This window comes from Phocoena phocoena, chromosome 18 (assembly GCF_963924675.1).
Source record: "Phocoena phocoena chromosome 18, mPhoPho1.1, whole genome shotgun sequence".
Lineage (NCBI taxonomy): Eukaryota > Metazoa > Chordata > Mammalia > Artiodactyla > Phocoenidae > Phocoena > Phocoena phocoena.
This window is the reverse complement of record NC_089236.1, coordinates 80,286,919-80,302,563: the sequence shown is the minus strand read 5'-3', so window position 1 is coordinate 80,302,563 and position 15,645 is coordinate 80,286,919. Positions and strand designations below refer to the sequence as shown.

Genomic DNA, 15,645 nt, shown 5'->3' with positions numbered 1-15,645 from the left:
CCATCGACAGAAGAATGGATAAAGAAGCTGTGGCACATATATACAATGGAATATTACTCAGCCATAAGAAGAAACGAAATTGAGTTATTTGTAGTGAGGTGGATGGACCTAGAGTCTGTCGTACAGAGTGAAGTAAGTCAGAAAGAGAAGAACAATACCATATGCTAACACACATATATGGTATCTTAAAAAAAAAAAAAAACGGTTCTGAAGAACCTAGGGGCAGGACAGGAAGAATAAACATGCAGACGTAGAGAATGGACTTGAGGCCACAGGGAGGGGGAAGGGTAAGCTGGGACGAAGTGAGAGAGTGGCATGGACATATATACACTCCCAAACGTAAAATAGATAGCTAGTGGGAAGCAGGCACATAGCACAGGGAGATCAGCTTGGTGCTTTGTGACCACCTAGAGGGGTGGGATAGGGAGGGTGGGAGGGAGACGCAAGAGGGAGGAGGTATGGGGATATATGTATACATATAGCTGATTCACTTTGTTATACAGCAGCAACTAACACACCATTTTAAAGCAATTCTGCCCCAATAAAAATTAAACAAAAAAAACATGCGATGGCAGTTAAGAGGCGCACCAGCCACAGGGCGGCCCACGCTCACGCTGCTCTCTCTACACCCCCGCAGGGAGCACCCCATCGGAGACAAGAGCTTCCAAAGCTACATCAGGCAGCAGTCTGAGACCCCCGCCCATTCCATGTGAAGCCCGCGGGATCCCCTGTCCCAGGATGGTGCCCTGAGCTGTGCCGGGTGAGCCCGTGTCCAGGAAGGAGAGAACACCGGACCAGAGGGCAGCTCCTCAGCTTGCAAGCCGACAGGGGTCGAGCTTGTGAACTTCTGAGGCTCCCGGGCCATTTCCGGGTGGCTGTGCACTTGATCACGCCAGTGGCAGGCAACCTGAGCTGGCCTTTCGGGAACAGGGTGCCAGCGACACCGCGGCCTGCGGAGCGTGTGCCCTGTGCCGCGTGCACGTTTGTCTCTGCTGGTCTGTGGCGCCCGCACCGTGGAGCCTCCGGCACTAACGTTCTGCTTCGACTCAGCGGGCGTGTTGTGAGCGTTATTCTTCTCCTGTGAGCCGGACGTCCAGGCGGCCACCAGCACGCAGCCTCCTGGTTTCAGCTTTTGACATTTGTATCGGTCCTGGCCAGAGGGTCGGAACCGCACGGAGATCCCAGTTTGAGGATGCCCTCGCTCTTTGGGGACACGGGGTCCTTTTGCAGAGAGATTTCCTAGGGGTCCCAGCCTTCGTTCCCGGTGTGGGAGCCCCCCCGCCTGCTGCTGATACGCGTCCACGCAGCCACCACGTCAAGCGAAGTTGTGTTGTTTGCTGTCAGTGGGGCTAAAAGTAGAATCCACGTTTGCCACCCTGGTGGGAGTTTGGGGAAGGTTGTAAAAATAGAAATATGCATTATTTTCAAGCTGTTTTTCTTAATGTTTTTAAAGGACTGTTTTTAATTAGCTCTTTGATATAAAGTAACTCAGAACATCCAGGCCTCTATGTGCCTCCAGACGACAGAAAAGGGAGTGGTTGTGTCTCATGGCAGCCAAGTGCAGGTCCCCGAGAGAGAACAGGGAGGGAGGCAGGGGGAAACCTGGGCCCGCACTGGGAGGCTTGGGAGCGGACGCCGGGCCAGCGGCAGAGCTCGCCGTCTCTGAGGCCCTGGGGGCTGCCAGGGCTGCTGTGCTTTTGGGGCTGTGGGTCCTGACGAGCTTCTGCTGACTCCCCCGAAGGCCCCGGCTGTTGTTCAGACTCGAGATCTAGATGGCAGATGGTAACATTGCCTGTTGTCGCAAAAATGGTGGAGGAAAATGTTGCAAAAAAGAAAAGCTCCATATACGCAGCTCTGAGGCTGCTCCAAACTGCAGTTTTTAATATGGATTTGTAACTTAATGTTTCTGTTTATAAGATACTAATGATTTGGGATGTATTTTACTGGCCAATTAAAACAGACCTTTTATTCTTTCTGAGACTGGCTTGGTTTCACATGAGCGCCCACTGATAATGCACACGTGGAGATGGGGGTGTGTGGTGGAGTGGGGCAGGAGGGAGCTGGATGACATACCTGTGATGACAGGTGAGGTACATTGACAACAAATGTGGTCCCTCTGGTGATAGAGGGTGTCCCCCTGATGATAGGACAGGTCCCCCTTACAACAAGTGTGATCCCCTGGATGACAGGTGAGGTCCTCTATGACAGGTGAGGTCCCCCTAGCAACAGGTGTGGTTCCCGCTAGCAACAGGTGTGATCCCCCTGATGACAGATGTGGTACCCATGGTGACAGGTGAGGTCCCCCTAGCGACAGGTGCGGTACCCATGGTGACAGGTGAGGTCCCCCTAGTGACAGGGTGATCACCCTGACGATAGGTGAGGTCCGTTTGACGACATGTGGGATCCACCTGACAACAGGTTTGGTCCCCTGACAACAGGTAAGATTCCCCTGACGACAGGTGGGGTCCCCCTAACGACAGGTGGGGTTCCTCTGATGACAGGTGTGATCCCCCTGACGACAGGTGAGTTCCCTCTGACAACAGGTGTGGTACCCCTGATGACAGGAGATGTCCATTTGACGACAGGTGGGATCCCCTGATGACAGATGAGGCCCCTCTGACGACAGGTGAGGTCCCTATGATGATAGGTGAGGCCCCCAGGACGACAGGTGAGGCTCCTTGGATGACAGGTGAGGTCCCTCTGGTGACAGGTGAGGTCCAGTTGTGGGGCTTTGGGTTGTGCTGGAAACCACAATGCTTCTGGGATGGAAAGGTGTGGAGTGGGGCCCTGTGAGGGCCATGGGGACCTCAGGGCGGACAGAGACGGCGTCAAGCTCAAGGAGGGTGGGAAAGGCAGGGCCCCTCGTGTCTCCGAGGACTCAGCAGCGGGGTGTGTGCTCGAGGGCCAGACACAGGTCAGTGTCCCGAGGGAGGGGGGACAGGAGGCCGCTGGCCCGAGGGGAGACAGAGGGAGCTCAGTGCCGTTGAGCAGATATGACTGCTCCCTTCCGAAAGGGGGGGAAGGAGCTGGGTGCACAACATGGGGGACGCGCCCCGCCCCCCGGGGAAAAATGCCTCTTCTCCTTTCTCCTGTCTTTTCTCCATTTGGTTTCCACTCAGTTGTCTTTTTACTTCCAGCCCCTGTTGGTCGGCCGCCTGGTATGAGAGAGTCGTGGGGGGAGGGGTGGGATTTGGCTCTGGGGAAGCCGGGGCAGGCCTTCAGAGGTGCCGCGGCCCTGAACCGAGGACAGTAGTGATGAGCGTCCTTCCCAGGTGCACGTGGACTGGGGAGGAAAGTGCTGTTCTGCTGCTCTCCGGCTCCCCCTGTCTGCTCCGGGTGGGGGCCAAGGGGTTCAGACGCCCCGAACACGAGCGTCCATGGCAGGGCCGCAGGGCGGCTCCCAAGGGCCTGCGCAACACAGGTTCACACGCAGGACCAGGCCCAGCGGAGAGAGTTGGGGCTGGCGGGGGCAGATAACGAGCTCTGCCCATGTCGGGGTATGTGGGAGGACTGAAAAGACAACACCTGGGAGAATGAGGACCCAAAGCCCCACTCCGAGGACCCCAATCTTTTGCGACCCCAGTCTGTGCCCACTGACTTTCTCCAGCCCACCTGTTACCCCAAGAGGGAGCTGGTTCAGCTGCCCGCCTCCATCCGTGTCCCCCCGGGGCACAGAGCCTCCGAGCAGCCTCCAGGGCGGCCCCTGCACCGGCCCCCGGCTGGCGGACCCGAGGGCTCCCGGGAGCTTAGATGCCGTGAGCTTGTTTAGGGAATGGAAGTGCACGTGGAAAAAGGGAGTTCGTCACTTGTACTTCATTCGGAACATTACGACACACCTAGTGCTGTCGGCTGGATCCTCAGGAAACACCTGCTCTGATTTTCCCCCGTGGTCCCAGGTGAGAAGAAAAAATTGTGTTGAATAGATTATCAGAAACTTTCTGTTAGGCTGTGTCATAGGCTGAATTGTGTCACCCCAAAATTCATGTGTGAAGTCCTGGTCCCCAGGACCTCAGAAAGTGACTGCCTTTGGAGATGAGCCTTTAAAGAGGTGATTACGGTTACATGAGGTCACTAGGGTGGCCCTGATCCAGTCTGACTGCTGTCCTTTAAGAAGAGGAGGTCAGAACACAGACACGCACAGAGGACGGCCCCGTGAGGACACAGGGAGGAGACGGGCATCTACGCACCGAGGAGAGCAGCCTCAGGAGGCCAGCCCTACCCACACCTGGACCTCAGACCTCCAGGCTCCTGACCCAGAAAGCGAATGTCTACTGTGGAAGCCGCCCGAGCGAGCCTTTGGTCACGGCAGTGTCAGCAAACAGCTCAACTGAAAACGCGGAGAAGGGTTTCCTCGGCACAGTCAGAGGTACCTGTCCGCAGACGGCTGCCCTCCGATGCTGCGTTTGCGTGAATCTCCCCTCATCTGGAGGGGGAGGACGCAGGACGCCACCCAGGGCCCAGGCCGCCAAGTGGACTCCCCGCCGCGACCTCCGAGTCCTTCGTCCCTGCTAGGAATCGAGAGATTTGCCTGAAGGCTCAGCAGACCCAACACCAGAAGCGCCTGCAGAGCCGCATGAAGGCCCCTGGCCGCCTGGCCCTTTGCCCTCTCTGCTGAGAGGCAGGAGGCCCTGGGAGGAGGCCACTCCGACCTAGGGCCGCGGGAAGGGCCAGCAGGCTGGCCTCTGCCTCTGCAGTGATGTCACAGGGGCCACCTAGCAACGGGGCCCAGGAACACAAGGGCAGCTCCCTGTGGAGGGGGTGGAAGCCATGCGCTCCGTCTGAGGGCTGCGTGAGAGCCAGCGTCCTTCTTCTTTCCCGTGGCCCGAAGGCAGGGAGGACGGAGAAGGACACCACGGCCGCACACAGGAGGCACCAGCTAGGCCCCGGGGCCCCTCCCTCGGCCGTGAGCCCCGGACACCTCAAGGTGGCCAGCGGGATGGCTGAGCTCCGGAGAATCCGATGTGTGGGCGGCCTGCACCAGAAAGGGGACCCCCCGAGCTGCATCAAGATGCTGTGCAAGGAGCTAGGTAGGGCCGGGGGCAGGGCGGGGCAGACTGCTCTCCCCGGGCCAGCGAGGGCCACACACCCACCCCCCACCCCGGACCCACTGCCCCTGCCTAAGATCCTAAAGGCCAGGGTGGGGCGTGTCGGGCACTGAGGTCTGAGGGGGCAGAGCCAGCCTGGGACTGGGTGGGGACACCCCGGGGTCCAGCACGGGAAGTGTCTCAGGTTTATGAGGAGGCCCTGGGGTGAGCCCCAGTCCCGCTGCCAGAGCCAGGGCCCTCGCGGCCAGGGGCAGCAGTGACCCCACGGGGCTGGGGGCCGCCCGTCTGCTCGTCGCTAATGTGGCCTTTACGTTGTAAAGTGTGCACACTTACACCTTGTGTCAGCCACGCGTCCCACGTTTCTAACCCTGCGAGCGGGCCATGGTGTGGCCGAAGTGGGGACGGGTGCCCGAAACGCCCTGGTCCTTACGTGGACCTGCCCCTGGAAGGTCAGCTACCCCAGGGCAGCGGGCCCGAGTTGGCGGAGAGACGGGGTGACTGCCAGTCGTCGGCAGGACCCCAGCAGTTGTGGTTCACACCAGCAAGTGCCCTTTGCTAAGACTGTCGTGTAGGAAGTCTAAGTGACTCTCTTAGGAAACAAAACACGGTAGGCGGGAAATGCGGTTTGCTTGTTCAAGCCCTAGGAGCGATTTTAAGAGGTCACTGTATAAAAATATTTGTTCTTCTCTCAGCTTAAAAATCCAAAGCTGTGTTACCTCTGGAGGAGGAGGGGAAGGGGGAGCCGGCGGTCACAGCACAGGGGCCGCTGCATCTCCACTACCTCCGACCGATAAAAGTCCAAGCACAGGGCTTCCCTGGTGGCGCAGTGAGAGTCCGCCTGCCGATGCAGGGGACGCGGGTTCGTGCCCCGGTCTGGGAAGATCCCACATGCCGCGGAGCGGCTGGCCCGTGAGCCAAGGCCGCTGAGCCTGCGCGTCCGGGGCCTGTGCTCCGCAACGAGAGAGGCCACAGCAGTGAGAGGCCCGCGTACCGAAAAAAAAAAAAAAAAAAGTCCGATTACAGCCACTCCTTCTCAGGCTCTCGGGAGGGCCGAGCTCCCCAGAGAGCAAACCAACCTATAACCTGCTCAGGAAATATTGCAAGTAGCCACAGTGTGTCCCCAGTAGTGCCGGCCACGGACCTTCCCACCCAGCACCGATGGGTTTGCCGAGGCAGGATGGAGGGCAGGGACGCACCGAGCGCTGCACTGCCAGCCGCCGTGCACACACCCGCCCCAGGCGCCAGGCCCGGTGGGGCTCCCGGACAGCATGGAGGGGATGCGCCGCCCGGAGCCGGAGCCCCGCGGAACACAGCTTGCTGTCTACATGGTAAAATGAGACGAGGTGCGGCCTCCCGAGCGAGGGCGGGGCACCCGCCAGGCCTGGGCGCTCACACTTGGAAGCAAGAGCCAGGAGGCTGGTGCCGCCGGGCCCGCAAGCGCCAAGGTGACGTGGACGCAGGAGGCGGGGCCGAGCGCCTGTGGGACACGCCCCCCAGCCGGGCGGGAGAGGAGTCCGCGCACGGAGGGTCCGCGCGAACCCGCGGATCCACGGCTGAGCTCGCGCCCGGGCCCTGCGCCTTTGCCTGGGACGCCAGACCGCAGCCGCCGGCCTCGCTGCCGCAGAGCCTCCGGGCCAGGCGCCCCAACGACGCCCCCACTGCAGGGGTGCGTCCAGGGCAAGGAGGGGGCTGTTCCCCGGAGGGGCTCCAGACATCGGCGAACTGGGCCTGCTGAAATCCGCAAGGTGGAGGAGGGGGCGAGGGGCGCCCTGGCCGCGAGGTGGCGTCAGGCCGGTCGTGCAGCGGGTTCCCGCCCGTGTCGGCCCCAACCCGGCCCGCGCCTGTCCCGCCCTCCGCTCCCACCGGCGCGAACCCCGACTTCCGGGGGCGGCTCGCGGTCCAGACAGTGACCTGTGAGTGGTGTGGCGATCACTTGGAGGCCAGCTGAAGAAAGGCAGCAAAGGAAAGTCTCTTCGCGTGCGGGGGCAGCTTCTGCCCGGCCTGCTACTCCTCCCGGAGCCACGCACGAGCCCAGCCTGGAGCCTTACGGGCTGAGCCCTGCAGGTGCGCCCAGAACCCCGAAGAAAGCAGGGCCTTTCTTAGAAAGCGGACAAAGGGGGAACTCGCGAACACACTGATATTTTTACTTTATGATAACGAGGCACTGGGGGCAGGTGTGTGTTTCTCATTCCACAGCTGCTTTGGAGCAAAGAAAAACCAGGCTCTCTTTTTACTGATTCTTTCCTTCCTGCCAAATACACGTTACAGGAAGGAGCAGGTTTGAAGATCTATCTGGAGCGGCCCTGTGTCTTCTAAAAACGGACACACTTGCACACATACACGGACATGCACAAGCACACACGTGTGCACACACGTAGGGGCTGCTGAAGATTTTCCGGAAGAAGCCCACCGTAGATCGCTGCCAGAAAACCACTGAGCCGATCCATCTGAGGTCGACGCAGCGCCCTTCCCGCTGAGAGCTGCCAAGTTCTGAAATAGTCTCTGAAGACCCAAGGTCGCCTCAGCCTTGGCCTTCAGGGCTTTGTAGAATTCTAGGTGGCCAGGGCCAGCCTGGGGATGGCGGCACAGCCGCAGGTCAGCAGACGTCCCGGAGCCCGTGTGCGAAGAGGGTGCACAGCACCTAATTCTCACCCACAGGGAACTCAGACCAGAGACAAGGAAAGTGTGCGGACGACCCGGCCCGGGGCGGGGGCCGAGTGCCGGGGAGAATGGGCGTGACGGAAAGCTCCCTCCGAGGAAGGTTGCTTAATACTGGGCAGGGGGCCCAGGTCCCCATGAAGGATGGCGCTGGAGGACGGCAGGGGTCGGGGGACACGGTCCAGGGGAGGGACAGCGTGCAAGACAGCGAGGACCAGCGAAAAAGCAGGAACAGAAAGCAGGGCACCTGCCGGAGCCGGGCCCTCACCCCCTCTGTCCAGCAGGTGTCCCCGGCCCGAGGCCTGTGAGCTGAAAGGGTCCCGAGTAGCTGATCTGGCCACCAAGTTCTGTAGGAAGTCCTCCGGGTAGCGGCTTGCAGAGGCGTCCTGCTGGGTCTCCTGTCAAAAGCATTATGTAAAGCTTGGAGTCTCCCCGGGGCGGTGTCTTCATCGGGGCCAGGGGGCCAGGCTGTGTGTCAGGCTGGGGGGTGGAAACCAGGCAGCTCTGGGGAGAGTCTGGAGCAGCTACGGGGACCGTCATCTCAGGCATCTTGGGCTCAGAGGTGACTGCACAGAAACGGGACCTGGAGCGTCTGCGACCTCGAGACCCCTCCCTCGGGGGCCTTCTCTTAGGTCCCAAAGGGATAGGAAACCCCCTTGAGGTCTGCGACCTGCGAGAAGCAGAAGCCTGCGTTTCACCAGGAAACCCCAGTGTCCTGCTCAGAGCTCACAGCTCGCGAGGCTCACGCTGTCTCGCCGAGGTCACCAAAATGCAGCTTCCCGTAATTGTTTACTGACAACTGCTCCATGCATGAGCCCGGGTCTGGATCCTGTGCCCCTTTCTCCTCACCGGACAAAGACCTTTCCCAGCCAGAGGACTCCCACCGCTGGCAACGCCCCTCAGAGGAGCCAGGAGGAGCGTCCTGGAGGGTGTGGTGTGGTTCAGATCTCACCTCCGGGGCTGGGTCGCCGCCCCCCCCCCCCCCCGCCCCACACCGGCCCTCAGCTCCTGCTGCTTCCAACCCCACCTGCTGCCACCAGGAGGGCGCAAGGGGTCCCTGTGCCTGGCACAGTGACAGTAGAGGCAACGCCAAGGCCTCCCACCGCGTGCCACTGCCGCCTTCGACGCCCTGCACCGGCCTGCAGAGGGCTGATGTGAAGAGTCGGGGCGGGCGGCCTCCTGGGCCGGGGATGCGTGAGAACGCCAGTCAGAACTGGGGCGGCAGCGCCCACACCCCGCAGGTGGCCCGTCAGCATTCTCGCAGGCTGACGACAGACCCGCTGCTTCCTCCTCAGAGCCTGAAGGTCATGGGAAGGACCTCAGAAGCGACACGGAAGATGCCCACTGGTGAGTGGCCTTGTCCAGCAGAGGCAGCTGTGCAGAGACGTGCGGAGAACACGGCAGGCCGGGGTGGGAGTGGGCGCCAGGGTAAAGACCTGGCGGGGGGAGGGGGTGCTGAGGAAGGCCAGGGCGTCCGGAGAAGACCTCGAGGCTCAGACGGGAGGGTCAGGGGTCGGTGACCCAGGGGGCTCGCAGGGCCTCAAGCAACCCCCTACCGGCATCCCCCCGGCCCAGCATCTTGGGGCCAGCGCCTATCGCTGCAGACCTTCCCCCTCGGATCCCCGGGCAAGAAGGCATCTCGCCTGAGAGCCTGCCAGGGCTGCCGGCGTCCCTTGTATTGGGGCAGGTCGGGGTGACGGCTCCTCAGGGAGGTCAGCTCAGCAGCACTGCCGCGTCCTTCTCCACTCTGCCCACCCCTCTACCCGGGTCTGCCTCGCCCACCGCCCGCCAGCCCCGCCCTGCTGACCCAGGGGCGCCGGTGCCCAGGAGGGAGGAAGGGGTCGTCTCAAAGTCCCACTTGCACCCGCTGCAGCCAGGCAAGCCCAGAGGAGCAGCGCCAGGACGCCGCAGGGCAGGTGCGGGGGCATTGGAAGGAGGCGGAGCCCGAGGCCAGCGGCCAGGAGGAGCCGGACAGCAGGGAGGGCGCAGACAAGCGCGCGCTGGAGGCCGAGGTCAGGCCATGGTCCTTTCACGTGCACTCGCTGCCAGCCCTGCGCGTTGGAGTCCTGCCTCTGTTTATCCGTTCGGTGTCTTCTTACAGGAAGGGGAGCCAGAGTCCGTACAGCTGGGTGACCTCCTGGAAAAAGAGGCAAGAGCTCTTCACTTTAGTAACAGAAGTCAGAGGGGAGGCCTGTCAGGCACGGTCCTGCCGAGGACGCACGGGCTGCACCAGGCCCCGCCTGAGCTGCCTCAGCGCCCAGTCTGTGCTCCTGGCTGGCGCCGGGGCACCGTAACCCCGGCTTGCCAAACAGCACAGCTGCTGAGGGAGCGGGGGCCCCGACAGGAGGTGACCCTCAGCTTGCCCTTGTCAGGGAGCCCCAGCCCCGGCCCGCCGCAGCCCAGGGGCAGCGGTGCTCACAGGACCCTGTCCAAGAGAGGCTTTCCTTCCCCTTCCCCATCCACGTGCAGGGGTGGAGGGGAGCTGGGCTTGGCCTGCATCCAGGGCCCCTGGGGTCCCCTCCACTCCCCAAAACACTTCTCCCATTGTTGACTAAACTGCTACCGCTGGGCGAAGCCGAGGTGCCTGGTCAGAGACCTGGGGGCCGCTGCACCTGAGCCCCCCAGGCCTTCCCAGCTCACTGCGTGTCTCTGCAGCTCGGGCAGTGGGGCAGGGGGTCTGCAGAGGCAGAGCTCAGGCGCTGCCCAGATGAGCAGGCCTGCAGTGGGCCTGGAGGTCCACCCAGCTCTGGGCATCACCGGCCCTGATTCTCAGGGGGCAAAGCCGGGGGAGACCCTCTGAGTTCTCAGGGACCTGATGGGAGGTGAGCAGGGAGGGTTGGGAGGCCACATCCCTCCTTTCCCTGTGCCAGAGGGCACCTTACCAACCACAGTGTCAGCAGGTCCCACCACACACTGCCAGTGTCTGGTGGGCTCAGTGTGACGCCCAGACCCTGGCCACCACTGGCCCAGAGCCCACGCTCCCTCCCAGGAATCTGTGTGCCTTCCTGGCTCACCCAAGCCCACCATCCACGCCTCTTTGGTTTCCATCCACAGAAGCCATCTGTGTTTGTGGAGGTTGATCTGGGAGACGGATCAGAGGAGGTAAAAAAAAACCCCAAAGTTCACAAAGCCAAACCACCCACCGGGAAACGCCTTGCTTGGAGCCATGCGGCATTCCCAGGAGCTTGCCCCGGGCATGGGTGTGCTGGAGGCTGAGGCAGACATGGGGCCCCAGGGTTTGGAGACTGGCCAGGGGACCAGAGAGCACCTCGCTTCTTTCTCATTTTCCCTCACGCCAACCCACACACATTCCTGCACCTCCATAGATTCCAGGGCCTGGGTCAACCCTCGAGGTACCCAGGGGCCCTGAGAACCTCTTGTGAGATTGTGCTGGGGTGGTGAAAGGGCACAAGCTGAGGAGCTGGGAGACCCAGCCTCCACAGCTCTCCAGTGAATGCTCAAACAAGTCACCATACCTCTCCATGCCTCAGTTTTCTCACCTGCAAAATGGGGATCTTAGTAGCACCCACAGTCCAGCGTTGTTTTGTGACACCCTCAGAACACTGCCTGGTACCCATGAAGTCCCAGCATTAGACATCATCTTCACCACCTACACCATCATCATCACCATCAGCGTCATCAAAACTACCACCCCGGTCATCTTCATCGCCATCGCATCACTATCCCCATAATCTTCATCACTATCACCATCGCCTACACCACCACGGTCACCATCACCATTATCACCGCCATCATTACATCTTCACCATCATCACACCACCACCATCGTCACCACCACCATCACCATTATCACCACCATCATCACCATCATCACCATCATTATCACCATCACCATCATCGTCACCATCACCATCATCACCATCATCATCACCATCACCATCACCATCATCACCATCACCATCACCATCATCACATCTTCACCATCATCGTCACCATCACCATCATCACCATCATCACCACCATCATCATCACCATCACCATCATCACCATCACCATCACCATCACCACCATCATCACATCTTCACCATCATCATCACCATCACCATCACCATCATCACCACCATCATCACCATCACCATCACCATCACCACCATCATCACATCTTCACCATCATCACCACCATCACCATCACCATCATCACCACCATCACCATCATCACCATCACCATCATCGTCACCATCACCATCATCACCATCATCATCACCATCACCATCATCACCATCACCATCATCACATCTTCACCATCATCGTCACCATCACCATCATCACCACCATCATCATCACCATCACCATCATCACCATCACCATCACCATCACCACCATCATCACATCTTCACCATCACCATCACCATCACCATCACCATCATCACCATCGCCATCGCCATCACCACCATCATCACATCTTCACCATCATCATCACCATCACCATCATCACCACCATCATCACCATCATCACCATCACCATCATCACCATCACCATCACCATCATCACATCTTCACCATCATCATCACCATCACCGTCACCATCATCACCATCACCATCATCACCATCACCATCACCATCATCACCATCACCATCGCCATCACCACCATCATCACATCTTCACCATCATCATCACCATCACCATCACCATCATCACCATCATCATCACCATCATCACCATCACCATCACCACCATCATCACATCTTCACCATCATCACACCACCACCATCGTCACCACCACCATCACCATTATCACCACCATCATCACCATCATTATCACCATCACCATCACCATCATCACCACCATCACCATCATCACCATCACCACCATCACCATCACCATCATCACCATCACCATCACCATCACCACCATCATCACATCTTCACCATCATCATCATCATCACCACCATCACCATCACCATCATCACCACCATCGTCACCATCACCACCATCACCATCATCACCATCATCACATCGTCACCATCGTCACCATCACCATCATCGTCACCATCATCACCATCGTCACCATCATCACATCTTCACCATCATCACCACCACTGTCACCACCTACACCACCACCACCATCATCATCACCATTATCACCATTTTCTGTAAAAGGAAGTGGTTAACCCCATGGCCTGATTGGGCCTTTCCAACACAAATATTCTCCATTTCTCTGCTATAGTGAGCAGCCATCTCTTTGGAAGTTTTTTGAAATTCTCTCCTGGCAAATGTAAGCCCCTACCCGGGGGTTGCTTTTTTCCAGATCGCACCTTCTATATCTGCCCTCAGAACATGCTGTACGATGAAGAGAGCTGGTTATTGACCGCCTCCACACGCAAGGCTACCTCGGGGCACCACAGGCTTCAAGGACTCATGAAGAATCAGTCAGGGGCAGAGCTGGGACTTAGGGTCCAGGTCTTCTGACCTACAGTCCAGGGGTCATGGTAGCTCATATCCAGGCACAGTTCCTTGGTCAGGGTCCCCTAGTTAGAAATTCCCACTTGACGGTGCCCCGTCTCGTGGGAGGATGCTCAGTGCAGTCTCCACGCCCCACCTCGTCCTTGGGCAGGTTCAGCAGGTCCGGCCCTGGTCCCTGTCATGACCCCCTCGCCTGTCCCCTCAACTACTCCCACCACATCCCACAGGTGATCACGTGTGCCATGAAAGAAGAGAAGCGGTCCCAGAATGGTATGACATGGCGGATTTGTCAGAGGACGAGTGAGTGAGCGGTTCACACTGGGAAGGTGGGAGGCTTTTCCTCCATCAGGGTTTCTGGTGGGCAGAGCGAGCCCCGGGCTTTCGATTCCTCCTGGGCACACTCAGAGACCCAGGCGTTTACTGCAGCTGGAGGGGTGAGGCAGGATCCCCGTGAGTCCCACCTCACCCCTAGCTAGACCCCTCTCCCCACCCTGTCAGCCAACAAAAGGGCCAGAGTAGGAGGGCGGGAAAGGTGGAAGAAGAAGAGGGGTGAGAGTGGGAGGGTCTCCTCTCTGTGCAGCTCCGAGGTCGCAGCCCTTGGTCCCGCAGGCAGTGGGGGGGACCCGTCACACGTGGCTGCTGGCTCAGCAGGGTAGAGGGACCTGGGGCGGGGGGGCGGGAGACGTTTGTCCTGACCGCCTCCACCCTGTGGTAGAGATTGTGAGGCTGCGAGCGCCTGGGAGCAGGTGAGACGCTCGCCCAGGGCGGTGGCTCTGTGGTATTTTAAACAATACAGAGAAACACAAAGGAGAAAACAGCAATTTGTCCCCTTTCCACCAGAGTCGGAATTAACGACCACGTCAACGTCTTGGCTAATTTGCTTGCACGGTTTTTAAAAGAAAAATTTCTCTCTTTACTTTGTAAAACCGATACGCGGTCATTTAAAATAAATGAAAATGTGAGATAGCCCAACACAGAGAAAAACTTTTCAATCTGCGAGTGCACCTCGGAAGCAGTGGGGACTTCGTGGGAGCACATGGCCCCAAAGGAAGATCCGGACCGCGGGGAGAACAGGGCCTTCGGGCCATTGTGGGTTGCCAGCTGTGAACGTTTATAGCATCACAGCCCTTTGCTTACTTGGCAGTCGCTGTTACTGCCTTCCCCAGGTTGTGTGTTTTGGAGGAGAGCGTTCCTGTTAGGAAGTGTCACCCCACATCTCTCCTGATCTCTGCTCACACAGCCGGCCGTGTGGCTTTCACCAAGATGTCAGGACTGGCCGGCACGCCCCCAATCTATGCTTGGGGAATTCCAACGGTTAGGTATCCGCGCTTTCACTGCCAAGGGCTCAGGTTCAATACCTGGTTGGGGAACTAAGATCCTGCAAGCTGCATGGCATGGCCCAAAATAAAAAAATTTTTTTAATTTAAAAATTAAGAAAAATATTAAACCAAACCTATGCTTGACATGGGAAGGTCTTTCCTAAGCAGACGTCTGTTTTTCTCATCAATTCTTGATTGGTGATGGATTCGGCCACATTGGACGCAGCCTGGCAGCTCCTTTTCTGCCCCAGGCCCGGCGGGCCCAGGCCCACCCTCTCGGCCTCTTGGTCCGGCTCCCCACCGCCCGTGCTCAGTCGCCCCAGAGAACCTGCAGACGGGCCGTGCCCAGGAGCCAAGCCTCAGCTGCTGGAGGCTGCTTGGCCAGCAGGACAGGGTCTGCTCCACAGGGGCCTGGCCTGGACATTTGCCGGGCGGGGCCACCTGTCTGCCCTGCTCACCTGCAGCCTCAGTTTCCCTCAGAGCTAAGCCGCCTCTATCCAGCCAGCCCCCTAGGGCACCCAGGCACTAGCAGCCCGTTAGCCGCCCGCTGGAGGGCTTTGGCACTGAGCCGTGGAGGTCCCTGCGAAGGGAAGGGGGCCACCTCGTCCCAGAGCCTCGGTTGCAAGCGGAACCCCCAGAGCCCACGCACAGGGACAGGCACGGGCTGCGATGCTCGGGAAACGCTGGGCTGGGCACCGTCCACCTGCAACGCCTCTTCGGAGCCAGGCAGGGGAGGGAGGGCAGCTCGGCTCTGCTGACCTTCAAGGTCTACTGTGCTCAAGGGGTCCCTCCTGGGCTGGAGGCACAGGGGTGGCAGTGGGAGGGCAAAGCCCGGCTCTGCACCGGCCGGGAGCCCCGCTGGCCTTGGCAGGATGGGGCGGGGGCAGCTCTCTCACCCGCCCACCCCGCCCCACTCTGTCTCCAGGATCGGGACCAGCTGGGTATGCTGCATCCCATACTCCACCAGGAAGAAGGTGGAGGAGAGCTCATAGCAGCTGGAGAAGGTAGTTCACGCTCAGAGATGGGCCGGGGCCGAAGTGGGTGCCTGGAGGGGCAGGAAATAGAAAGGGGGCGGGGACCAGGCCGCCTCCTGGGTCCCACCCTAGCCCTGCCCCCTCTGGCCAGGGGTCTAACCGAGGTCTCCACTTGTCTCCTAGGGTCGGCCAGGCCGGGAGGGGCGAGGGACGAAGCCAGCG

The 15,645-nt window shown here is 59.7% G+C and overlaps 2 protein-coding genes across 3 annotated transcripts in view; both read left to right on the top strand.

The window, feature by feature from the left end:
- Positions 1-860, top strand: part of RASA3 (RAS p21 protein activator 3) — a 91,288-nt gene extending 90,428 nt beyond the window's left edge. Inside the window, exon 26 of one of the 2 annotated variants that reach the window (XM_065895831.1) lies at positions 638-860. In XM_065895831.1, the coding sequence (XP_065751903.1) occupies positions 638-713 (76 nt within the window). In that variant the 3' untranslated portion in view covers positions 714-860. The remainder of the gene's footprint in view (positions 1-637) is intronic. The other variant, XM_065895833.1, reaches the window with a different exon arrangement.
- A 1,535-nt stretch (positions 861-2,395) lies between these two features.
- On the top strand, positions 2,396-15,441 carry C18H13orf46 (chromosome 18 C13orf46 homolog). Its single transcript, XM_065895953.1, is given in 13 exon segments — positions 2,396-2,418; positions 2,502-2,522; positions 2,812-2,914; positions 3,608-3,755; positions 4,112-4,359; positions 4,829-5,027; positions 8,999-9,050; positions 9,577-9,715; positions 9,805-9,852; positions 10,758-10,805; positions 13,358-13,402; positions 13,405-13,430; positions 15,375-15,441. Coding segments are annotated over 13 exon segments (1,167 nt in total).
- The last annotated feature ends 204 nt before the right edge of the window (positions 15,442-15,645 follow it).